This window comes from Pseudophryne corroboree, chromosome 8, assembly GCF_028390025.1.
Source record: "Pseudophryne corroboree isolate aPseCor3 chromosome 8, aPseCor3.hap2, whole genome shotgun sequence".
Classification (NCBI taxonomy): Eukaryota; Metazoa; Chordata; class Amphibia; order Anura; family Myobatrachidae; genus Pseudophryne; species Pseudophryne corroboree.
This window is the reverse complement of record NC_086451.1, coordinates 455746960-455774618: the sequence shown is the minus strand read 5'-3', so window position 1 is coordinate 455774618 and position 27659 is coordinate 455746960. Positions and strand designations below refer to the sequence as shown.

At 45.5% G+C, this 27659-nt stretch overlaps 1 protein-coding gene across 1 annotated transcript; it reads left to right on the top strand.

Moving 5' to 3' along the window:
• The first annotated feature begins 1467 nt into the window (after positions 1–1467).
• Positions 1468–14467, top strand: LOC134947967 (peptidoglycan-recognition protein SC2-like). The gene is made up of 5 exons (XM_063935757.1): positions 1468–1565; positions 2758–2827; positions 5038–5239; positions 11203–11321; positions 14092–14467. Exons 2-5 carry the CDS (start codon positions 2779–2781, stop codon positions 14283–14285), a joined length of 564 nt encoding a protein of 187 aa, XP_063791827.1. The 5' UTR covers positions 1468–1565; positions 2758–2778; the 3' UTR covers positions 14286–14467.
• The last annotated feature ends 13192 nt before the right edge of the window (positions 14468–27659 follow it).

Genomic DNA, 27659 nt, shown 5'->3' with positions numbered 1-27659 from the left:
CCTGAATGACTGGCAAAGGCGATTGCGGGGGTGGGGCGGTGCTGTTTTCAGGACAGCTGCTGCGATGGAAAAAATGGCAGCGTGCCGCATGCCTTCACAACCAGGCTACGAAGGCAGGGGGTCGTCCACAGTTGCTACGACCGCAATTAAATTGTCCCCCAGCATGCGAAAGAAAGGATTGCAGGTTCCGCTTTTGAGCTGAATCTACAATCCAACCGGCATAACCCGCTATGTTAGTAGTATTGCAGGTTTATGATTGTTGTTTTGCTGGTTTTATGTATTTGCAGTCATTTGCATTACATGCTGTTAATCTGAGCACAGACCCTATCTGTATGACGTAGAGATGAGCAGGTTCGGTTGTCAGTGCTCTGTGAGTGGCACGCTGTTATGGTGGTTTTTGCGATGTTGTGCGTTATTAATATGAAGCCCAGGGTACAAAATCCGTTTGACTGTGAATTGTGGGGGTCATTCCGAGCTGATCGCTACATAAAAATGTTCGCTGTGCTGCGATTAAGTGGAAAAACTGCACTTCTGCGCATGGATATGCGGCGCAATGCGCACGTGCGAAGTACTTTCACAACGGCCGATGTAGTTTCACACAAAGTCTAGCGAAGCTTTTCAGTCGAAATGGCCGCCACAGAGTGATTGACAGGAAGTGGACGTGTCTTGGTGTCAAATCACCGTTTTCAGGGAGTGTTCAAAAAAACGCAGGAGTGCCAGGAAAAACGCAGGCGTGGCTGGGAGAACGCAGGGCGTGTTTGTGACGTCAAATCCGGAAATGAACGGTCTGAAGTGATTGCAAGCTCTGAGTAGGTCTGAAGCTACTCAGAAACTGCACCATTTTTTTTTTGCTGCCGTTCTGCGATGCTTTTGTTCATACTTCTGCTAAGCTAAGAGACGCTCCCAGAGGGCGGCGGCATAGCGTTTGCATGGCTGCTAAAAACTGCTAGCGAGTGATCATCTCGGAATGACCCCCTGTGAATTGTGATGTAAGACATTGGTGTAAGATGTTCAATAATGGACGAACAAACGTGCATGACAAAGATTGAGCGGGACCTTTTCTCTAAGCTTAAGAGTTCCTGGGCGGAAAACGTTTTGGAAGTGAAGATGAGCTGGAGCGTGCAGGCAACAACTGGTTCCATGGACTGGGGGCAGCCGGGTACAACAAGGGGATTCTAAGGCTCGTGCACAGATGTGATAAATGCTTACGTGTGATTATGTGGAGAAATAGACAAAGGTTTATGTGCTTAAAAAAAATTTATATTTTTTTTTTTTCTTTTGTGGATCACCCTCGTACAAAGCGATATCTTTCTTTGAGGCTATTTTCATGGGGAAGTATGCTGGAATGAAAATCCCTTTAATTAGGTATGCAAATATCACCACATATGTTTATGCTAAAATAAGTTTGCGAGCCGATGATGTCCTGTGATTAATATTGCTTCCCGGTTACTCTATTGTACCAGAGATCCATTGGCTCCTCCTGTGCCACATTAGGTGCCAGCTCAGAGAAGGATATAAAAGATCAAAAGTCTGATTCCATTCACCAGAAGAGCTCCTAATCCCAGGTGAGTCTCCTGATGCAACCTACCTGTACAGGACATGGGTTCTGCTACAGTATATGCACATACATGTACTTACCATTTCACATATAGGTGCAGCACCTATAGACTATCTAACACAGTACAGTATGTCATTCTGTGGGACTTTACCCAATAAAACAGCCCAATGGGAACTGAAATTAGCTTTCATTAAACTAGTTTTATTATATGGTCAACTTCCTCTCATCACCTCTAAAGCTCCATACACACTAGCCGAGTCCCCGTCTGCGCCAATATTGGCGGGGGCGCCGGCATCGGCAAGTGCTTACACACTTGCCGACGCAAACGGGGAAGTGAGCGACAGTGGGGGGAACGACACCAATAGAGTGGGAATAGGCCAATCCTGCAACGGGCTTTGTTGCGTTCCCTCCTCCCCGCCGGGGATCTGGTTACCAGGTTTGGTATGATGACGGTGGTCGTAATACCAGCCCGCACAAAGTCCTGACCCTCCGGCAACTCACAGGGCTAGGGCTCCACTGGAGCCAAAGGTCATCAACCTCCACTGTGGCACTTTGCCTGCTGGGTCTCCCATAAGAGTTCCTAATGAGCACAGAAGAGGTGACATCAGAGCTCACCGATTATAAATATTGACCTCAGAACTCATCATTTATACAGAATTGGTTATGTCTTCCCCAGTGATTATGGGCCTAATTCAGACCTGATCGGTGCTCTGCGTTTTCGCACAGCAGCTGATCAGGTCTGAACTGGGCGTGTGCTGGTGCATGCCAGACAGCTGACGGCCGTCTCAGCCCTGCGATCGCCTCTGCCTGATTGACAGGCAGAGGTGGTAGCTGGGCAGGCCGGCGGCATTTGGCCGCCGTTTAGGGGGCGCGGGCCGGGCAATGCAGGTGTGCTTGGACCGTGCGGGCCGCGGTGGCTGAGTGACATCACACGCAGCCACTGCGACCCTCACAGCGACAAGTAGCTTCCTGCCAGCGCGCAGCAGCTACACTGGTAGGGAGCTACTCTCCAAATACAAAAGCATCGCCGCTGTACGGCAGAGTAGGGCCTGACATGCGGAGCGGGCTAGTGCTGGGCGTCCCCCCCGCATGTCAGTGTGAATGATCGTAGCTGTGCTAAATTTAGCCGATCAATTAGGTCCTATGTCTCAGACTTGCATTACTTTACTGTAACGTCATCTGTACACTTCATTTCCCAGCTTTGTGATTTGGCGTGGATCATGACTCGTCTTCTAATACTCCTGGCAGCTCTCTGCGCCATTGCATATGGTAGGAGACTTAATACTATTGTTTAATTGGGTCTGTCACAATTCTATAGCTGACCATACACCTTAAGATTATCTTTGCAACCAGGTGGCTGGTTGAAACAAAAAACTGGTAATGTATGGGGGCAAATTACAATGGAGAACAGAAAAAAAATGGTTATTCAAACAAGGTTAAATTCGTTTGATGTAACCAATTTATCTAAATTACAGTTTTTGTCCATTTTCCGGTGTTTGGGAACAAATAGGTGACATTTGTTCCAATACATTACCACATTTTCGTTCCAACTAGGTATATGGCAGCTTAAGACCGCACAAGGATGCGGCTTGTCATAACGTTTCTGTAGTTTCATACAAATATGGGATGGTTTGCTGGAACTGAATGAATTTTGGGCTGATCATGAACATAGAGTATGTTGATGAGAAGTGAGAATCACACATATTGTAGGGATTCTATTGTGTACAGGATGTTTAAAGTGTAATTGTAACCTGCACACTGTGGAAGCAGCCATTTTGTGTAGTCATCAGGTTTAAGAATTGTCAGCACTGAGGCAACAGATCTGGGGATTCCCAATGTCTCTAGCTCAAAATTTAAAGGGCAATGCTTTTAATAGCAAAATATAAAGTGGACAGCTATTAAAATCATTTGCCATTTTACACTGTGTGCTTAACCACTTAACTGACGATTTATTTTCGCCAAAAAACGCTCCGAAATTGTCTTTTTTTTTTATGAGTGAATTTGGTGATGAACAGGAATTTAACCCTATCCCAAATTTTTTAGTTAAAAGAAAAAAAAAATTGTTTTTAGATCGATCGGGAACATTGCGACCATTGGGAACATCGCGGCTTTCATTTTGAATGTCGGGACAGCCTCCAGGTATACAGGGGGTCTGGGGGTCTCTTGGGAGGGTTAACTTACACTCCCCAGCGGCTGCCATTGTCTGCAGCCGCTGGAGGGGGGGATCCTGCCATGCTGACCGATCAGCAGTGATCAGCAGCACGGCAATCAGTAGGGGAGAGTGCGGGGAGGCAAAGGGACCTTCTGGTCCCTCTGACAGCAGCAGCGGAGGGAAGTTTCCCTTCCTTGCCGCTTCTAACACTCTCTATCTGACTGGTCACATCCTGTGCGACCTGGTCAGATAGAGCACTTGCAGGCATGGTCGCATCTGATGCGACCATGCCAGGCAAGTGATTAAACATGAAAGGAAGCGGCGACTATTAAAAGCCAATGCTTAATGTATAAGACTAACACACTGAGGAACCATCCTTTTTCCTACAAATACTCTGCGAGGTGACCCGAAGATTTAACATTGATGAATCTGTCTATAACACCGTCTTCCAGTCCTCAGTAGCCACTGGCAGTATCTCATGGCCCAGTATGCCTCAATGCTGCAGACCAGCTGTAAGTTCTTATCCTATAAATTGTTCTCTGAAAAAGGCAAAACTCTGACATTTACATTTTTTTTTTATTTTTTTTAAGCCAACCTCGCATTTTACTGCTTACCTTTATAGCATTTCAGGTTATTCATTGGTATAGATGAACATATTGTTTTGAATTAGTGATATTTACTGTATGTGCTTACTGTTGAGTTATTACAACAGACTGAGACTTTATCAGTGTTGAGTAATTACTCTGGAGGGACAGCAGGTGGAGCTGTTTATGTGTTGATGTGTTAACAGTCTGATATATTTATGTACTTGTTTGTCACGAGAATCTTTCAGAATCAGAGAGAAGCGTGCCGTTAATGGCTGTTTATATATGCCTCTATTGCACCCATTTCTTCTATACTCACCTTTCCGGCGTCCATAGGTTACCGTGTGTGGGCACCCTCCTCTCCCGTAGCCGTCACCGCCGCTGCTAGCGTACTGAGCACTAGAGACTCTGGAACAGTGCCAGAGTCTACAGGGCATGCGCAGGACTCCGAAAAAATGGTGCGGCGGCCATTGTTTTTGGAGTCTTGCGCATGCGCTGTAGAGCCAGAGTCTCAGTGCTGAGCGCGCTAACAGTGGCGGTGATGGCTACAGGAGAGGAGGGGGCCCACACACGGAGTCTGCACACGGGTCCCCTCCTCTCTAGAAATGCCTCTGATCTATACAGCTTCATTATACCACAAGAGCCTCCCAATGTGTGCCTACTGATTATGTAACTGAGGAGATCCTATCTGCGAAGAAAGACTTCTATCACTTCCTCACTGATTTCTTTTCTCCAATACCCAGGATGCCCTCCCATTGTTAGCAGATCTGCTTGGGGGTCAAGGTGGACAAACTGCAAAGACTCCCTAAAGCCCCAACGTCCATTGGCAATCATCCACCACACGGATGGGGCAAGCTGCAGTTCAAGGGCTTCCTGCATCAGTCAAGTAAAGGGCATTCAGAACTACCACATCAATAAAAATGGCTGGTGTGACATCGGATACAAGTTAGTGCTAAATGTGGCGCGATGGGAGGGGCTTAAATTGTATATTTATCAATATTAAGTGAAAAGAAACTTTAATTATTACAGTGATAGAAAATCTATTGTGACACTATCAAGAATGTGCTTAAAGCTTAGCTGGCCGGTCTAGGGGAATATTTACACTTCGTAGGGAATTAGTCCTGATCATTATCATTTCTTATTGCTGCCATTAGAAATTGAGTTTCACCCAAATGTAGCTATCATTGGATATGCGTAGTCATCAGACTGTGTATGGGGGTCATTCTGACCTGATCGCACGCTGACACTCTTCGCAGCGATCAGGTCAGAAGTGCGCCGGCGCATGGCTGACAGCCGACGGCTATCGTTGCCTAGCGATCACCTCTGCCTGATTGACAGGCAGAGGTGTTCGCTGGGCGGGAGGGGGCGGCACGGCGGCGTTAGGCTGCCATTTTGTGGGCGCGGTCCGGCCAACGCAGGCGTGGCCGGACCGTGTGGGGGGGCGGGCCGCAGCGGCTGCGTGATGTCATGCACAGCCGCTGTGACCCGGGCAGTGATGAGTAGCTCTCGGTCAGCACGCTAGAGCCGCTGTGCGATGCTTTTGTACTTCTGCGGTGGGGTCGGGCCTGACATGCGGGGCGGACTAGCCCTGTGCTGGGCGTACCCTCACATGTGTGAGTGCCTGACCGTAGCACAGCTACGATCAACTCTGAATCACCCCCTATGTGCGTTCAGAGATTATTGGGTAGCCCGTAGATTGCAAGCTTTTGAATCCCAAGTTCTAGAATGCTTTGTTGTATCCAGAGCCGGCCCTAACCAATATGATGCCCTAGGCAAGATTTTGGCTGGTGCCCCCTAGCACCACCGCTGGTTCCGCCTCTGACCTTGCACCTCTTTCCCAGCACCATCACCCCTCACCCATAGCAGTCCTTATTTTGGTGTTTGTACCCCCTATATTTTGAATAGGAACAGTTCGCACATTTGGCGCACAGCCCAAAAAGGGGGGTGTTTTTGCTGGCAAGGGGGGATGGCCACACAATAGTACCCCCAATTCCAATTACGCCACACAGTACTGCAACTTTATTCACATTTGATCATGCGATAGTGTCCATAATTCATATTACATCCCACAGTAGTATCACTTTACCTTATAAATGTTACTCCTCACAGTAGAGCCCCTTATTCACATTACATGAAACTAAATTGCTCCTTATTCACATTACACCAGATCCTATTGCTCTTTATTCACATTAGACGACACAGTAGTGCCCTTTCTATACGCAACACCACATAGTAGAGCACCTTATGCACATAATGCCACACATTAGTAATGCATTTATACACATAATTCCACACAGTAATGCCCCTTACACATATGAGACACATTATTAATGTCCTTATAAATATAATGTGCCTTACACATTATGACAACCTTTATTAATACCCTTTTACACATAATGTCCCTTACACATATGCCGCAAATTATTAATGCCCTTATACACATAATGACACACACAGTGCCCCCTACACATTTGCTGCACATTATTAGTGCCCCTATACACATAATGACACACATACAGTAGTACCCTGTTACACATATGCCGCACATTATTAATTCCCTTATACACATAATGACTCACATAGTGCCCCTTTACACATATGTTGCACATTATTAATGCATTTTTACATGACACACATAATGCTCCTTACACATATTCCGAACACTACTGCACAACCAACCCACTCACATGCACACAGCACTCACACTGCCACTAACACTGTGACCTCTGCCTCTGCTTGGATACAGATGTATCCTCATAAAGCTTGCCTCAATGCTAACGTTGGGCACCTTTTTTTTTATGAAAATGCATCTTATTTGCATTGTTGTGGCTAGGATGCACAAGCAGCTTCTGCTGATTAAACTGTTATGCAGCATGCCTATATACTGTGTGAGACTGTGGCTGTATCTGCATATGAAATGGTACACACAGAATATAGGCATGCCGCATATCATTTTAATCAGCAGAAGCTGCTGATGCCCCTAGGCATATCAAATGCTCTAGGCAATTGCCTAGTTTGCCTATGCCTATGGCCGGCTCTGGTTGTATCAGGTATTTGCAAAGTTTTTATTCATATATTTTACAAATTGCATGTAAGAATTCAGTCCCTCTCCAGTAATGGCTTATGCACGGGATCCGGTCTAAAAATCGACAGTGTCTAGGTCGACAATGTTTAGGTCGATCACTATAGGTCGACAGTCACTAGGTCGACAGGGTCAGAAGGTCGACATGTTCTAGGTCGACAGGTCAAAAGGTCAACATGAGGTTTTAAAAAAAAAATCCTTTTTTTTTTTTACTTTTTCATACTTAACGATCCACGTAGACTACGATTGGAACGGTAATCTGTGCCAAGCGAAGCGGTAGCGGAGCGAGGCACCATGGCCGAAGCATGCGAGGGGACACGGTGCACTAATTGGGGTTCCCGGTCACTCTACAAAGAAAATGACACCAAAAAACCATAAAAAACTCATGTTGACCTTTTGACCTGTCGACCTAGAACATGTCGACCAAGTGACCCTGTCGACCTATAGTGGTCGACCTAAACATTGTCGACCTAGACACTGTCGATCTAATGATCCACACCCTTATGCACATGAGGAACCTTCAATCTGTTAATAGTTACATTGCATTGTTACATGGACACAGGACTGGGCACTTTGGTCTGTTTTATTATTATTACTTATCAACAATTGGAAACAACAGTGATAAAACATAACTGGGTGTGAAGATACGGGGTTCTTCTAATCACTCAGACACAGAGCCGATGAAACCAAAGTGATGGTTTATTTCTCACAGCACACAGGAATAGATAATTCACAGGAAACAGAAGTAAATATAGCCCAGAAACAGAATACAGGTAGCAGTCCAGATAGTAAGTCCCAGTAGAGCAGGGCTGGCCAAACCGGTCCTCGAGATCTACCAACAGTTCATGTTTTCCAGGCCTCCTGGAGATCTGTAGAATGGTCAGTTAGGAATGAATGCAGCACATCTTAATTAGTAATGACTACACCTGTGTACCAGCTAGGTGGTCTGGAAAATGTGACCTGTTGGTAGATCTCGAGGACTGGTTTGGCCAGCCCTGCAGTAGAGGATTTAGGTCCACCGCAATTCCACACAGAAGTTCCAGATAAACAGGTCCACACAGCAGAACTATCACTGAGTCCACACAGCAGTGATAGCAGATTAGTCCATGCAGTAGTAAGTACATATAAGTCCACACAGCACTGTTGATGCGTTCCACAAGGTACCCTGGCAGAGAATCACCCCTTAGCCAGAGTCCTTCGACTAACATCCGGAGCTGACCTGCGCAACCTCTTTTAAAACCTTCCAAATGCCCATCATACCACGCTCACCTGGGGAGGAGACGCAGGTTCCTGATTGGTGGGACCCCACCTCAGGTATTACCCTACTCCCTCCCACAGCTGGCCTTCTCCTGCTGACCACATGCTGGGTCAGGCTCCGCGATGTCTGTCAGAGACCAGGATGTAACGGGACAGTAAACAGAAGGAACAATGACAGGGAAATTGGTTTAAGTCCTGATTGTCCCCTGTGGAGGAGAGCTTCAAAGAGACATTACCTGGTCCTCAAATGTATTTCCTGTGTGACCATATGAGGATCATAGATGGACTCAATAGGCATAGCAATGATAACCTGTAATAACCTCATACCAGACTGGCATTCTCCTACAATAACATAACATGACAGCACTATGTGCCAGGTCACAGCACACCTGTATTTACCTGGGTAAGATTATAGTACAGAATATATAGGCTAATGGATGAACACACACATGGGGTAATAGTGACACAAGCCAGAGAGACATGGGAACAGAAGGAATAAAAAGTACATTAAACGCTATAAAGATTGAAACACCACAAATACAGTATTAGCCTCACCCTATATCCCCACACTAGGTAATAACAAACAGAGGTAGGAGGGCCCTGCTCGCAAGCTTACAATCTATAGGGAAATAGACATTGATACACAAGGATATGTGCTATCTATTGCATAAGGGTCCTCCAGATATCAAATGTTCTTGGTGGGCTGTATGATATGGTCACCCAGCGATGTTGACCTGGGGTCAGGAGGATGTGAAGGGGAAGAATGAGAAACTATGGGGGTCATTCCGAGATGTTCGCTTGCAAGCTGCTTTTAGCAGCTTTGCACACGCTAAGCCGCCGCCTACTGGGAGTGAATCTTAGCTTATCAAAATTGCGAACGAAAGATTAGCAGAATTGCGAATAGACACTTCTTAGCAGTTTCTGAGTAGCTCCACACTTACTCGGCATCTGCGATCAGTTAAGTGCTTGTCGTTCCTGGTTTGACGTCACAAACACACCCAGCGTTCGCCAAGACACTCCTCCGTTTCTTCAGCCACTCCCGCGTTTTTCCCAGAAACGGTAGCATTTTTTCACACAATCCCATAAAACGGGCAGTTTCCGCCCAGAAACACCCACTTCCTGTCAATCACATTACGATCACCAGAACGAAGAAAAAACCTTGTAATGCCGTGAGTAAAATTCCTACCTGCATAGCAAATTTACTTGGCGCAGTCGCACTGCGGGCATGCGCATTAGCGACTCTTCGCTCCGTTGCGACAAAAAAATAACGAGCGAACAACTCGGAATGACCCCCAATGTGAGGATGTGAGTGGACTGTACAGAGGGGATGTAATTGGATAGGAAAGCTTATGAAGGCTTTGTGGACAGTTCCGGAATTTGATAAGCTTGCCTGAAGAGGTGAGTTTTCAGGGAACGCTAAAAAGTTTGTTTTCCATCATACAACGGATAATAACACGGGTTACCTGAGGGACATGTATAGTATAACCACAACCGATAACTAACAGACTGAAATGGCCCCAATGTGCATGAGCCCTTTGCTATCACCGACGCAACAAAAATAATTGCTGCCTGAAAGTGCCAATCACTTATTGCTAATTACTGCCTTATGATTTCCCATCAGCAAGAATTACTAAGACGGAAGAAAACAAAATAAATTGACTCTATTGGAGGGGATTATTTAAATTTTATTAAGAGATAACGTACCAACCAATAATAAGCTTCTACCTGTTATTTTACAGGCTGTGCTAGAAAACTGATAGTCAGAAGCTAAGTGATTGGTATTTTCTCTCTCTCTGAGATTTGGTAAGTTTCCCCCTGTATCTCCAGTGAGTGCTGAACATAGGGCCTAATTCAGACCTGATTGCTAGGGTGCATTTGTTGCATCCCTGCGATCAGTTAGTCGCCGCCTACAGGGGGAGGGTATTTGCTGTGTGCAGGTGTGCAATCACATGTGTAGCAGAACTGCACAAACATCAGTTTGTGCTTTTTCTGCTCAGCCCAGGACTTACTCAGCCGCTGCGATGATCGGGGCCGGAGCTGACGTCAGAAACCCTCCCTCCAAACACCTGGTTCCTCCTGCGTTTTCCCGGACACTCCTTTAAAACGGTCAGTTGCCGCCCACAAACGCTCTCCTCCTGTCAATCTCCTTGCGATCGCCGGTGCATTCGTAATTTTCGCACCATCCCATCGCTGACCAGCGATCCCCGTTGCTGCGGTCTGTCGCGCCTGCGCATTGCGGTGCATGCGCAGTTCAGATCTGAAAACGCACAGCAGCAATTAGATATGAGTTACCCCCATAGCTTCCAGCACATAAACACTAAGGCTGGTGTCTGTTTCCATGAGGGGATATAGAGGAAGTGGAGATGTTTAGCAGGTCTTATACAGTAGATGGGTCAGGCAGAGAGGCAAAGTCCACTTTGCGTCACCTCAGAGAAGTTGCTGGATCTGAGACATGATGTCGCTCTCCTGGGAGGGCGGGAGTGCTCCCCGGGTGCTGCCGGATATTCTGGGAGAGTTTCACATGGGCGGAAATAGTAACTATATACTATATTGTGTTCTAATTACACAGCTTTCTAATCGGGGGTGATGGCTCTGTATATGAAGGTCGTGGGTGGACGAAGCTCGGAGCTCATGCCAAAGGTTCCAACAGCCTCTCCATTGGGATCGCTTTCATTGGAAGCTTCCAGAGTAAGTGGAAAATCAGTGACATATGGGGTGTTCCATATAACCTCGTTATTTGAATATTCTCTCTAAGAGCAAATAAAGTCCATAAATGAAGATACAGCTGTGATTAGTAGAGCAAATAAAGGCCCTCATTCCGAGTTGTTCGCTCGGTGTTTTTCATCGCATCGCAGTGAGAATCCGCTTAGTGCGCATGCGCAATGTTCGCACTGCGACTGCGCCAAGTAACTTTACTATGAAGAAAGTAAGTTTACGCACGGCTTTTTCATCGCTCCGACGATCGCATTGTGATTGACAGGAAATGGGTGTTACTGGGCGGAAACACGGCGTTTTATGGGCGTGTGGATGAAAACGCTACCGTTTCCGGAAAAAACGCAGGAGTGGCCGGAGAAACGGTGGGAGTGCCTGGGCGAACGCTGGGTGTGTTTGTGACGTCAGCCAGGAACGACAAGCACTGAACTGATCGCACAGGCAGAGTAAGTCTGAAGCTACTCTAAAACTGCTACGAGGTTTGTGATCGCAATGTTGCGAATACATCGGTCGCACATTTAAGAAGCTAAGATTCACTCCCAGTAGGCGGCGGCTTAGCGTGTGCAACTCTGCTACATTCGCCTTGCGAGCGATCAACTCGGAATGAGGGCCAATAACTGAGTAGGGTCTAATACAGATCTGGTCGCAGCAGCAAATTTGTTAGCTAATGGGCAAAACCATGTGCACTGCAGGTGGGGCCGATGTAACATGTGCAGAGAGAGTTAGATTTGGGTGTGGTGAGTTCAATCTGCAATCTAAATTGCAGTGTAAAAATAAAGCAGCCAGTATTTACCCTGCACAGAAACAAAATAACCCACCCAAATCTAACTCTCTCTGCACATGTTACATCTGCCCCCCCCCCCCCCCCCCCTGCAGTGCACATGGTTTTGCCCATCTGCTAACAAATTTGCTGCTGCGATCAGATCTGAATTAGGCCGTTAGTTGTATAGTTCCAGCTGATTTGTTTGTAACGTCAGAGCCTTGGGATGTGGGATTCACTTTTCCAGTAATATGGCAATGTTCAGTGAGCAACCATTCTATTCACCAGAGGTATACTGACGTTCAAAGATTATCTTTTTAGCATATCTTTTTTTGTTTAGTTCTACTTAACAATCCTTTTGAATTTAGACTACAGCTTATAAGAATTTATTACCTGTTTATGGGTGGAGAAGAAACGGACAGAGGGGTTGGGTATGAAATGTCAGATGGTTGTGCTCTAACCCTCCGCCTACCCTAACCCCCCTCTCCCCTCGCAGCCTAACCCTCTTGGGTTGCGTCTAAACCTAACATCCTGCAACCGAAACCTAACCATCCCTCCCCGCAGCCTAACCACCCACACCACAGTTTAAACCTAACCATCTCTGCAACCTAACCCTAAGTCCTCAGGGGGTTGGCTAAACCTAACACCACCCAATTGGGATCCCGTTGGTCTGGATTCTGGCATCATTGTTTTGTCCCCTTTCGGGATTCCCGTGACGGTACATTGAGCACCGGGATCCCAACCGTTGGGATATTAACCGCATCCCGTACACAGATATTCCTTTTTATGCTTGGCTCCCACACATTTGCTAAAATGGGCTTTATAACATTTATCAGCCCCCCAGGTTTAAAAAAAAAAAAAAAAAAAAGAAATGTCTACAAGAGGCCTCGTTACACGGTGTTGGCGGTATTGCCAATGGATTTCATGAACAATGAATGATCGCACCATCTACCACATTAAAAATGATTTTGGTTTATTCACTGTGTACCCAGATGTAGGCTAGCAGGGTTTTGTGCCCCAGGGTAGAGGGTAAGCCCCAATCTCACGGTAATTCAGTACCAATAGTGGTCTGTTGAATTGAGAAAAGCCATTGATGTTTGTTACCTACCTGTCCAGCAACACTTACTGTACAATGTACCAGCGCTGCAGGTTTCTCCTCTCCCATCTCCTCGCTGTGGTGGGAGCGGGACAGGACAGTTCAATCTCCATTATTTATGATCATGTTGATAGAAGACGATAAGCAGGTATAGAAAGCCATGCCTGTCGCCAGGTGTTAATAGGAAGACCTGATAGAATTTTTGGTTGAACTCCATACTGTATGTTTCCCTTTATTTGCCCTTATTATGGTGGTCATTCCGAGTTGTTCGCTCGCTAGCAGATTTTAGCAGCATTGCACACGCTAGGCCGCCGCCCTCTGGGAGTGTATCTTAGCTTAGCAGAATAGCGAACGAAAGATTAGCAGAATTGCTATTAAATATTTTCTTGCAGTTTCTGAGTAGCTCCAGACCTACTCCTAGATTGCGATCACCTCAGTCCGTTTAGTTCCTGGTTTGACGTCACAAACTATTATTATTATTTATTATTATCCTTTATTTATATGGCCCTGCGTTCGTCCAGCCACTCCCCCGTTTCTCCAGCCACTCCTGCGTTTTTGTCTGGAACGCCTGCGTTTTTTTAGCACACTCCCAGAAAACGGCCAGTTTCCGCCCAGAAACACCCACTTCCTGTCAATCATACTACAATCACTCGAGCGAGGAAAAAACGTTGCTCGAGCTTGAGTAAATCTACTAAGTTTTGTGTTAAATTACTAAGCGCAATGCGTGCTGCGTACCATGCGCATGCGCTTTTTTGCCGTTTTTTCTACTAATCGCTCCATTGCGAAAATCGGCAACGATCGAACAACTCGGAATGACCACCTCTGTCTTGTCTTGTACTAACCCCTCTCTCTTACTGACCCCTCACATTCTCCTTTCTCTCCCCACCCAGATAAACTCCCACCTCAGGCTGCCATAAATGCAGCTAAAAGTCTTATCCAGTGCGGGGTGTCCAAAAACTATATTAGGAAAAACTACACCCTAAAAGGACATCGGAACGTGTTCCCAACTGCCTGCCCCGGAAATACATTGTACAATAACATCAGAACCTGGGGCAGGTTCAAGGAGAAAGGATTCCTACCATAGAAGTCAGTGTATTTAGCAGGGATGGAGGAAAAGGAAAGCTGCTGATTGGAATCGTAGTATCGTCCTTCTCTTCATTCCTCTGTCCCACTGATCTGATTTTATTACTATCAGCATCTTACTATTGCAAATCATATATCTGTCCTGCACATATCTAATCATTCTACTATTGCAGTAAATTAAAATAAAGCATTCAAAAAGGTTTGATGTTAATTTGTATTGATTTTATAAATGACGTTAGACGATGGAAAACGAATGTAGTTGGCTATTAATTAGCTCCTGCAATGTCCTGACTGCACTCAGGGCCCTTCAGATACAGTATATAATAAATCCCGATGGTTTAGGTACATCTCCGATGCCATACTGTGCATGTGCTGACCTCACTATGGCCAGATGTACTAAGCATTGGAGATTAAGTGGAGAGAGAAACTGCCAGCCAATCAGCTCCTGTCATTTTTCAAACTCAGCCTGTAATTGGCAGTTAGTAGCTGATTGGCTGGTACTTCAGGGTCTATGTATGGGGTGTAGTTAATATCCGGCTATCGGGATCCTGGCATTCAGAATCCCGACAGCCGGGAATGCCGACGGCGCTCACCATGGGTATTCCCACGACACCCATAGGGGAAGCTCGCCCCACTGCCGGTATTCTGGCGGCCGGGATGCCACTGTCGGTATATTGACAGCCGCCATCCTGGCGGCTGGGATATTATTACCATCCCCTATGTACTAAGCCTTGGAGAGAGATAAAGTGGATAGAGAGATAAAGTACCAGCCAATCAGCTCCTAACTGCCGTGTTACAGGCTGTGTTTGGAAAATGAAAGGAGCTGATTGGCTGGTACTTCATCTCTGACCCCTTTATCTCTCTCCAAGGCTTAGTAAATTGACCCCTTTATCTATCTCCACTTTATCATTCCCCAAGGCTTAGTACATCTGTCCCTATGACAGATTATTTGCAGTGCCCTGGACACCACAGCCTGAGTGACAGGTTGCGTCCGTTTGTGCTTCACTGGCGTCAGCAGCGTGAATTTCTTGATCATCCGGTGTAACAGGGTTACTCAGATGACCGATGGGTACAAAGACACAGCGGCTGTGTGATCTGCGTACGTCTCTGAAGCAGGCGCGCAACGCCACAGTCTTATAAAAAATGGCGGGGGAGGAAGTGCTATAGCTTTTTCTCTAATTTATATATGTGTACTCTAACAATGATATAAAAAAGAGGAGTCAATATATTACAGGTTGAGTATCCCTTATCCAAAATCCCAAATTTTTGGGTCCCCTACTGAGATAATGACGTATATATTATATATTATGTGTGTATATATAGATATATTATATAGATTTATAATATATATGTATATGTGTCATTATCTTAGTTGGTGAACCAAAAATGTGGGATTTTGGATAAGGGATACACAACCTGTTTAGGGTTATTAGCCTATTGCCAGCGGCAATGTGATAACAGACTCGCAGGTATAATGGGAAGATGGAAACAGATTTTACTGGTACAAATGTCTACAGCTATTGCAGAGCGTCTAGAGAGCTCAACGCACAGTATTTCCGATAACTTAAGCCTACATGGGTCCTTCTATACTGGTTGTCAGTGGTGGTAGGCGGAGTTTACCGCTGGTGTCATGGCAACTATAAGCCCCGGAAGTTTTAGGATTTTGATGGGTTTAGGTTTATTTTTGCTCTAATTTTAGAGCAAAATTTCTTATAACAGAATTTAACACAATAAAAAGACAGGGCCTGATGCAAAGGCGGAAGTGGCTGCATCTATTGCCGGTCGCCCATCTGCGACCTTATGCAAACGCTGCTACAGAGTCCTTTCCTTGTGTGCATCTGACTGCGCAAGGACAGAGACACCCACCCTCAGTGACGTTATATGCCGCCATCGGTTGGACCACACTGGAGAAGTTTTGCGGCACTTCAGAAGAATTGCGGCACATATGGACGGGGTGGGGATAATTGCTTCAAATGTGCCTAATGACGTGAGAGCCACCATCTGAAGTGGCCAGGAGCATCTTCTTTCCTGGCTTCTTCCAGAGAGGAGACTCTAAAAGTCATCAAGTTTGCTGTCAGGCCTCATGCTTAACTGTGATCACTGTCGGCCCTCTTCTATAAGGCACCTCAGTGACCATGTATCCCCCTGTAATATCCGGGAATGCAGGACCAAGATAAGGCTGAAGTTGCTGCACCTTCAGCATACAAAGCATCAGTCAAGTACAAACAGTCACCATAAAGATAGGTTGGTATAAATAAAATAAAACAAAGGAGGAATCAAGAAAATTAAAAGGTCCATCAAGGAGGAATCAAGAAAAGTAAAAGGTCCATCAAGGAGGAATCAAGAAAAGTAAAAGGTGCATAAGGTCCACCTGACAAATCCAACGAACGAAGAAGAGGGGACAATTATTAAGATAATCAAGTACTCTGAATAGTGTAAGCAGGACTGGAAGCCATGGAAAATACCTAGCATAAGATCTTGGACATGTTATGGATTTGTCTTATTGGCTCAAATTTTTTTTCAATATCTGCTTGGAATGTTAAAAGCCATACTGTCCATGAAAGGATCTCACTTGTTCTAAAATATCAGAACTCTCTTAACAATATCTTAAAATGATGTACAGTACTTCTGATGAAGTATAGGTTCTCTAAAAGATCTCCTCTGACTTCTGTACTAAAGGGGGGTAAAGAGAAATCTATTTATGCTAAAAAAGTTTATGAGCCAATCATTCACTGAATTACAGTAGGTGGCAAATAGGCTTCCTAGAGGTCAAAATGGGTGTGGATCATTTGGTCGACCATGTCTAGGTCGACAACTGAAGGTCGACAGTAAGTAGGTCGACACTGACTGAAGGTCAACACGTGACTAGGTGGACATGGGCAGGGTCGACACAAAAGGTCAACACAGTTTTTGGGGGGTTTCTTGACCCAAATTTCCATCTGGGGCCACCGACAGTTGAAACTCATCCCCTTGCGGAGCTCACTTTGCCACACTTCGGGCATGGTTTATAACCAACTCTATGCCCACTTGGCTAGAGAGGGTATGAAAAGGTCCTGAAACCCCCCCAAAAAAACTGTGTTGACCTTGCCCATGTCGACCTTCCATACCTGTCGACCTTACTGTCAACCTTCAGTGGTCAACTTAATGACTGTCGACCTAAACAAGGTCGACCTACCGATCAAAATTGTGTAGTAGTATTACAGTAGGGCACAAGACAAAGCCCTAGAGCCAGGTTAATAAAATTCCAAATTTTGCTCCAACATTACACTATCTAATGACAGGACCAAAATAAGAGGATGCTGCCTTTCTACCACACTTTGGCCAGCACCCAGATTCCTCTACTACAAATAATTTCCTCTGTGTTTGTGATGCCTAAGCTCTATTAATTAATTTGAGGTATTTCTCTTGTAATTTTGCTCAGTGCAGCCAAATACATACCTATGTGGGATATTTAGCTAAGGACTTCCATTTCAAGAGATGGAATATCTCTGTCACATCTAAAATGCATTTATTTCCAAAGATCAACAGTTTTCATCTGAAGAAGATCCCCGTACAGGTACCTCAAGTGATAGTAGTTGGTGATTCTAACACACTTTCTGGGCCAAATAGCACATTGTTTTAACTGGATGCAGGATTGATATTGCCAAAATATCAGCCATGTGCTGGTACTAGGGGGAGTGGCCACACATGGTAGTGGCAATTTCCCATCATGGGCCCTCTGCAGAAGCTGCATGCCTCCATTAGGTCACATGCAGTACCATCTTGGGGACATGGTAACGTCTCCCTTGCACCGTTTCCGGTGTAGAAGACGGGGAGATGGACAGGGGAATCGGGGGAAGGGCGATTGATGGTACTGCTGCTGGTTCTTCTGGTAAGTCCTCTTCGAATCATGACTGGGGTGTGTCCATATCTTTAGGGTCCAGTGGAACTGTAGGGTTTACAGCAAGCAATTCACCTGTTGCTAGGTGGAGATTGCATAGGAAAAAAAGGGCAGGGGGCTCTTCCACTTCATCCATCTCTTCTACAGACCCAGAGGCCACGGGTGAGGAGAAGCGCAGGAAGCGTAGGCGGCGTAAAGGAAAATCTAGTTCCTCCAGCATTTCTTCAGTAGATGGGGATGTAGTTTCAGTTAGTTGTTTGAATACAGCTGTCCTGCGTGGGATGTGTCTGAGGATTACGCATTCGTGAGGGGCGGTACATTAATGTGTTTGCCCTGACAGGGAAGATGAAAAGGGCGCTGGCTGTGGCTAGAAAGAAGAATGGGATAGGATAAGATGCTTTTAATTCTTATGTGAATTGGCAGAAGGGTATGTTTATGTTTGCAGCATGCTACTTGGAGGCGCACACTGAAGAGAATATGAATATTATTAATTATTTTTCGTTCACTAGGGGGCACAGGATTCATTACACTGGGTATAGGCTGGATAGGAAGCGAGGCAGGCACCAAAGAGTTACTTTCTTCCCAGCATGCCCCAGCCTCCCTGTTACCTACAGTATATCCCAACCCAAGGCCTGCCAGTTTTTTCTTTGGTGCTGAGCAGAAGGCACCTTTTAAAAGAGGGGGCTGTACTGTATATCAGCCCTGATTTACTTTCTTTAAATTATTATAATTTTTTCTTCTTACAAGATGAGCAGCTGTGCGGGCGGACACTGCAATTCGCCCGCACAGCTGTTCCGGCGCTGATGGCAGCAGCATCGGCAACCGGGTCAGTGACTTCCATCGCGGACCTCCAGGACAGCGGCGGAAGGACCCACAGCCGCAAACGGAGGTGGGCCGGTGAGTGAGACCGGCTCGCTAGCGGGAGGGGGCAGGTGCATTGGAGGCCCGGGTAAACTGCAACTTTTTTCCTGCCCGGGGCTTGCTAACTAAAACTGGCAGGCCTTGGGTTGGGGGTGGGATATAGGGGACAGGGAGGCTGGGGCATGCTGGGAAGAAGGAAGTAACTCTTTGGTGCCTGTCTCACTCCCTATCCAGCCTATATCCAGTGTAATGAATCCTATGCTCCCTATGGACTCAAAGAAAAGGATTTAACAAGGTAAGAACATAAATCCTATTTTACCTGATTCATGAATTAGTGAGGTCAGCAAGGGGCTCGGCATGGCACATATATGACGAGGAGTTAAGACGGAAGCAGCATGGCAAGGCAGTAATAGATTTTGGTTCAAAAGATGTAGAAGTGTTTCTGTACATTACGCAACCCCCTTGGGGTTCAGCAGAGGGTGTAGTTGCGCGTCGAGGGCAACCTATTACGTGTCCTGTGACGCCGAAGGTGGGTCACGGGAAATGTTTTGCATTTAATAACGGTCAATGTTCTTATGAAGTGCTGTGCCGTTTTCCTCACCTCTACATCCGCTGTGGGGGTGAGGATTGTGGAAAATCGGGAACAGGTGTATCAGCGAAGCAGGTCAGCCACGCTCCTGCGGTGGCTGGTTCTAAGTAGAGCGCCTACGCCGGTAAGGGTAGACCGCATGGAGGTTTGGTTGTTCGGTTACCCTTTGAGAGAGGAGGCAGCTTTTTTGAGGAAAAATTTTATACAGGGTTTTTTGTTGCCGATTCATGGGAATGCATCAGCGGGACGTGGAAGAAATTTGCATTCGGCAAGGGAGTTTTCAGAGGTGTTGCAGGCGAAAGTGGATAAGGAGTTGCGCTAGGCTGCATGGTGGGACCTTTTCCATCCCCTCCTCTTTCGGATTTGGTTCTCTCGCCAGTTGGGGTTGCTCCCAAAAAGGTTCCTGTGCCATTTAGGCTTATTCAGCATCTGCCTTGCCCGGTAGGGTCTTCAGTTAACGATGCTATTTCGGAGGCCATTTGTAAAGTGACATAGCAGTTGTTTGAGGAGGCACTCGATTTGATGTGGACTTTTGGTCTGGGGCCCTGTTGTGCAAGAATGATGTTGAATCGGCATTCATATTGCTGCCCTTCATCCGGATTCCTTCAGGTTCATAGGTTTTCACTTACCTTCAGGCAACTACGTTAATGGGTGCTTGCCCATGGGCTGTTCGGTGTTGTGCGCATTTTTGGAAAAGTTCAGCTGTTTCCTACAGTGGTGTTTTTCGGTGGGGACTGGCGAACAGTGAGTTGCACATTATCTGGACGATTTCCTGATGGCTGGTCCTCCCGGATCTCCAAGATGTGGGCGCCTGCTTTTTGATACGCTGGCTTTGTTTTCTGAATTACGGGTTCCAGTAGCTCATGATAAGACTATAGTGTGCCGGCGCATGCTGGACGGCCGAAGGGCGTTGTACCGTAGCGATCACCTCTGCCTGATTGACAGGCAGAGGCGGGAGGGGGCGCGGTCCGTCCAACGCAGGCGTGGCCGGACCGTTGGGAGGCGGGCCGGGGCGGCTGCGTGACATCACACGCAGCTGCTGCGACCCGAGCAGCGAAGAGGTTCTCCTGGCCAGCCGCAGGAGCTGCGCTGGCCGGGAGTTACTCCTCAAATGCAAAAGTATCGCCGCTGTGCGATGCTTTTGCATTTCTGCGGGAAGGGGGCCGGCACTGACATGCGGGGCGGACTAGCCCTGTGCTGGGCGTCCCCCCGCATGTCTGAGAGCCTGAAAGTAGCTGTGCTAAATTTAGCACAGCTACGATCAACTCAGAATGAACCCCATAGGCCCGTCTCATGTCCTGGTCTTTTTGGGGATTGAGATTGATACGATAAGGGGTAGTTGCCGCATACCTCAAGATAAGTTTAGCCGCTTGCGCGATAAGATTGTGTTAGCTTTGGCGCATGGAAAGGTGAGGTTGCAGCAAGTTCAGTCTATCTTAGGGCTCCTTAATTTTGCATGCCGCGTTATACCAATGGGAAAGGTTTTCTGCCAGAAGTTGCAACGGGCATCGGTGGGTGTCACAAACCCTCGTCATTTCATTCATTTATCCGGTGAAGTGAAGAGAGATTTGGCGATTTGGGATGAATTTCCTTTTATGGCATGTGTATATGGCAATCTCCTCCGCAATTGAATATTTATTTGCAGCTATTGACAGATGTGGCTGGTTCATCTGGTTTCAGGGCATATTTGGAAAGGAAATGGTGCATCACTGCCTGGCCGGAGGAATGGAGACTAAAGGGCTGGACTGTTAATCTGTTGCTGCTGGAATTGTTCCCAATTATGGTGGCACTTGAGCTATGGCGTTCTAGTTTACGGAACAAGTCCGTGGTATTCTGGTGCGACAACCTAGGAGTAATGCATACTATTAATAGGCAGCGGGGCTGGAAGTTCTGCGCCAACTGGCACAGATAGTTTTGCGCTGTTCACAAGATAATATCTCATTGATACATTGTCGCTCTTTGATTGGGTTAGATTTTGGCGTTTGGCACCTCACGCTATGCCTATAGATGATCCATGCCCTTCTTATGTCTGGCAGGTGGTCCAGCCAACTTGGAGGGCCTAGCAGAGTGTTCCCTCACCCCAGACACGTTGAGAGCCTATCAGGCGGCTCAACGCAAATGGGAGCGGTATGCATGGTTAAGACGAAATCAAGGTAGGAGTGAGAGTACTGCAAACCTTTGTCTAGCAATGCTATAAGAAGGGCAGGTCTAGAGTTTCAGTAGCGAAATTATTAGTGGTTATTTCTTATTTTTTGAGATTGGAAGGAAAGAAAGACAACTAATACCCCTTTCATACCAAAAATGCAGGGTCTTACCCGGCAATACGGTCCCGGGATCATGCAGGGACATTCACGGGTAAGACGCCTTGCATACCGCAGTCAGCAGCCCGGCATATTGCCGGTTTGCTGACGTCAGCGGTGACGCGGCGGGGGACGGCGCAAGAGATCACATGATCTCCAAGCGCCGACTGTACATAGAGAGTGAACGGGAGCCGGGGCGCATTGACCCGGCTCCCGTTCACACTGCACAGTGACCCGGGTTGAACACGGATTCAACCCTGGTCAAGAGCAGGGTTGAAATACCGGGTCACTGGACTCGGTATTTCAACCCCGGCACCCTTTCATACCGCACATGAACACGGGTTATGCGCATTCATGTGCCAATAACCCGTGTTCAGAGGTGCTGGTGTGAAAGGAGTAAAGTCTTTTCTGTTGACGCGAGCAATGAAGGGATGGGCTCATGTCGCTCCGGTGCCTCGGATAGGTGCAGGCCTATCAATGGGGTTTTGCTGTGTAGTTTATTGGGAGTTTTGGAGGGTGTTTGTAGTTCGCGGTATGAATCGTTATTTGGGCTGGTGTTTGCTATGGCATTTCGAGTGGAGGAGCTTCAAAACCTTGGCGGTTGGACGGCCTATTATTATTATTGCCGCAGATTTTAGCATTTGAGGCATCTTGGATCTGTGAATGGTCATATGAAGGGGTAATGGCTCTATGGTTAGTAGGGGGGGCACCATCGGTCCAGGTGGGCCCCTTCCTTTATATACATGGGTAGTGGAAGTAGGCAAGACGTCTCAAGTCGGGAGGAGTGGCCTGGGCAGTAAGCCACCACCCCTTATGGTGTTTCATTCCCCGAAAGAATGGAGTGGGTAGGGATTTTCACCCTCCACCTTTCGAGTTGATAATAGGGGATGGGGCTGAAGCTGGGCCCATCCTATTTATGTTAAGTTAGTTTGGGGTTTAGGTACACTTTTGTACCTATTTAAATAGGCCATCCCCTTATGGCCACCATACCTTCCTTTGGTCATTTCAATAAAAAGCTGACCTATTTTAATTGGCGATATGGGCCCTCATTCCGAGCTGATCGCTCGCTAGCTGCTTTTAGCAGCAGTGCACACGCTAGGCCGGCGCCCTCAGGGAGTGTATCTTAGCTTAGCAGAATAGTGAACGAAAGGTTAGCAAAAGTGCTCATAAATTTTTTCATGCAGTTTCAGAGTGGCTAAAAAACCTACTCCTAGATTGCGATCACTGCAGTCTGTTTAGTTCCTGGTTTGACGTCACAAACACGCCCTGTGTTCGGCCAACCACTCCTGCGTTTTTGCCTGACACGCCTGTGTTTTTTAGCACACTCCCGGGAAAACACTCAGTTACCACCCAGAAACACCCACTTCCTGTCAATCACTCACCGATCAGCAGAGCGACTGAAAAGCGTTGTTCGCCCCTGTGTAAAATTGCTTAGTTTTGTGTGAAATTACTTGGCGCGTGCGCCCTGCGGCCCATACGCATGCGCAGAACAGCCGGTTTTTAGCCTGATCGCTATGCTGAGAAAAACGTCAGCGAGCGATCAACTCGGAATGACCCCCCTGGTTGTCTGTGTCATTTGTTTTGTATAGGTATGCTTGAGTGCATGGGCTATGATTGCTTTCATAGGACGATAGCGGTTTTATTTATAATATAAAGAAATTGTATGGTACTGTTTTTATTTTCTATGATTTTTGTTTACTGCATTTCTCTAGGTTTAAAAAATATATATTTTGATATTATGCAAGTGTCTATGGATGTCTCATATTATTATTGTAGAACCTCACCTCTTCCCTTCCCACTCCACCCTTTCCTATCTCCATCTTCCTCCTTTCTCTCCCTGCGTACCTCCTCTTCCACCACTCCTTTTCACCTTTCTCCCATTCCCCTATCTAATCCCCTGTTTTCTTCTCTCCCTCTTTCATATTCCCATCTCCTTCTCTCCACCCCCCCCCCCTCCCAGTCAACTGACATCAACCCCATCTTCATCTTCTCTCCCCCACTGTCCTCCTCTACTTTGACTTTCTCTCCCCTGTCTACATCTTTCCCTCCCTATCCTATCCTCCTTTTCCTTCTCCCCTGCCCCTCACTGCTCTTCCCTTATACCCTCCTCCCCTGTCCTTCCAATTACACTTACATGCAGACAAAATCAATCAAATCTTTTCTTGATTGCAACTGCTGTTGTTTTTACTTCTGTTCTTGCAATTTGAATTTCTGGCTTCATTGCCTCAACAATGTTCTACATAACACGTGCTCTTCTATCAGATGACTGCTTGCCCTCTACATTAATGGTCAATGTTCCTTTGTTGCAGGTTTTTTGTATTATGTTTGTTATATTTTATTTATAGATTATGATTTTGGATTCATCATCCATGAAGTTTTTTCCAGTTATACCTCTAATTACCAACCCAAAGAATCATCCCTTGATGAGGACGAATCTAATATTGAAGATTCTTACCCCCCAGAAAACTATTAAGAAAATAGCACCATGTTTTATTAATTTATGGTTAATGATTACAAAATTTTGATTGGAAAATTATCTGGGCAATACTATAGTTTTAAGCGCATGGAGCCTGTATGGAAGCGGATAAGACAAACAGTTTTGGCTGTGGCAAAAGGGCCTGGCTCTGCATCTGTCTGCAAAAAGCGATATTCAGACTGCAAGATTGCTGTGAAACAGAAAATGTCTATAATGCATTTGGATTCCCAAAAACTGGTGGTGGACGTCCATTGATTCTGGTGATGTGTGAGTGGGGAAAAAACATTTTAAAAAAAGTTGTCACCCAATGCTGTCATGGGTATTAAAAAATGTGTTGACCCTGAATTGGCCTCATCGCAAGCTTATTCTTCTGGTAAAAAAAAGATTCTCAATTTTTAGTATAGGAGCAATTTTTTTTATAGTTTTGGCATTTTATTTATTAAGGTTTTCTAATTTATTTATTTTTTGTTCTGTTTAGGAAGTCAAAAAACATACGAGGAAGACTAATAATTTGAAAAAACTCGGAAGTTGTTGATAATCCAAAAAGTAAAAATAACATACTGGAAGGATGTGTTGTTGAAGTTACCAATCAAGAAAAGGGTAAGACACCACAGAAACGGTGGACCTATGAGATCTGACATTGGTCACTAAAAGCTTTCCTGGTTTTGGTCACATCCCATATACCAATGCAAGTGATATGGGTAAAAAGGAAATAAGATTTGGTATGTGCAATATTAAACATATGAATGAGAACTATACAACTGTAAAAAGTAATAAATACCCTTATTAAAATCTTATTCATCATCAAAGAATCATCTTGGTTTCTTGAATAGGCGCTTTGGTCTTGATGCTTGTGCTGAACCTACGTTTTCTTCTTTTCCAGTGCTTTCTTCCTCCTCCGACATTTCTGTATTCACAGCGTCAACATGTTCCTTATCTACACTACTTTTAGGGGTAATTTTTTGTTCAACAGACATCATCTTTTATTTTGTTTATTCAGACTTTCAAACTGAATATTTTTTATTTCTGTAAGATTTTGGAATTTCTTCGAAACAACTGATCAAATGATGTTAATTTTCCTGATACTGTTTTCCAAAATTCAAAAAACCTTTCTAATGCTTTATATTTAATTTTGAATAATCTCAAACTCTGTGCTAACATGACTTTTACTGGCATCAGGTGCTGCAGATATCATACTGTTGATTTCTGAAGAGAAGGTAGCAAATATTTACTTGACCTCAAATGTAGATTATCCATCAGAATTTAGCCTTTGAATTTTTACTAGACACATTGAGTAGCTCTTCTTGATTCATTTGTTTCCTTTGGTGTCTATTTGGTTGAAGTTTCTGCTCCTTAGTTTAGCGTATCAGTAATTTATTGAACAGATTCTTCACTAACAACATTGGTTATATATGTCCTCTGTTCAGACTGTGGCATTCCTGAAAATAAATGACCATATTTAAAAAAAAAAGTAGCAATAAACATACTATCGTCTCAATACATAAATTATGAAGAGTACAACAAACAGTGAATATCTTAAATTTATATTGCAGAGCTGCTCCCGATTTGGATTGCTCTCTAACAATCCAAAATATCTCTCAATGACCCCAGGTGTTGCTATATGTGACCTATTGTATTATTTGGTTTTTTTTGAGAGCGTTCTCTTGGTTTTCAATTTGGCGTAAGAAGCCAAGGACAACAGCTATATCCTGAATCACCTAGTAAAAAAAAATTTGTTCATTTATTTAAAAAAAAAATTTAGTTAACAATACTGTCAATGTTATATTTATTAATAAAATTTATTTATTTAATAACCAAAACCAAAATATCCCATGTTAACTATAATTCTAAATGAAGTTAATTTGGTAATCCTTATTCATAATGGGACAGATATATTAAGCCTTGAGAAGTGATAAAGCAGTGATAAGTGCAAGGTGATAGCGCACCAGCCAATCAGCTCCTAACTGTCAGTTTACTTATTGGAGCTGACTGGCTGGTGCGTTATCACCTAGTACTTATCACTGCTTTATCACTTCTCCAGGCTTAATACATCTGCCCCATTATTAAATCAAATTCATATATTTTCCCTTTTGATGATCGGAGCACCAGGCTACTCGAAGAACTCGCTCTGTGAAACAAGCCACATCGTAATGTCCATGTTAAAAGTAGACCTTCGTCAAGTCAAACCCTATCAACAATGCCGCACTACATTGGAGATGGAGCTACTTCACAGGAGATGGAGCCTACATTGTTTATGAACCTCTCATTTCTGACACTATGAAGGTACTCACCATAGCTTGGGTAGTTTTTCCCCTTCAATGATGCTGAACATGATGGGGACCTCAGCCCAGTTATGCATCACATGCTTTAGGTTTAGATCAAGCGTCTCTGTAGCTGATATGTAGGTGTCATGTATCAGATATCAGAGGGTCTGACTCATGCAGAGTACAAGCAACTGTGACAAAGACAATGTAGTGAGGAACTGTCTCATTTCTGGGGATTAGCCACAAATATGTGTCCCATTAATGTATGTACAAGGGACTCAAGCTTCGATATCTGCAGCAGTCCCACCATACCCGCAGTTGCCACATCCCTGATAGGTATTATGGAGGTTACCATGCTGCCAAATTTGCCATCTTCCATATTGTAAACAACTCAAAGTATTGAGCCCAGCAGCTTCTACCATCAGTGGATGCTGGTAGCCCATTCAAGCCCATGGGTCATACTTTGCATACATAGCTAACAGTAGATTCCCCACAAAACCTTCCCAGAAGTGCCTGCAGATGATTTGGAACCGTTCTTGCGTAGAAGCCGTGACAAGCCGTCACAGTACCAGTGATGTGAGGTGAGGAAGTGCCGGCTGTGTCACCCCCGTAAGTGCACTGTGGCACACCAGAGTGCCACGGTGCACAGACAGCACTGGGCCTGATTCAGAGATGGAAGAACATTGGTGTGGTATGCAGTTCTCCACAATGGTCTGGCGATTTAGGAGGATTTACTCATACAGTAAGTGTTGGGCAGAGAGTGTTTGTATGAGGTAACGGGGAGTGGTGACTCAAACACAGGAGCACAGATTTGAGGGCGTGTCATAGCTTGTGACGGCAATCATGTATGCAGTTACAATGGCTGTGGCATCTTACTTCTGACCACCATACTGTGTGATCATAAGGTGGAAGGTCAATTATCAATCAATGTGCGTCTGATGGTTGCATCTTCGTACACAAGCAGCAAATCTCAGACGCCTCCAGTGAGCATCTCAATACAAACTG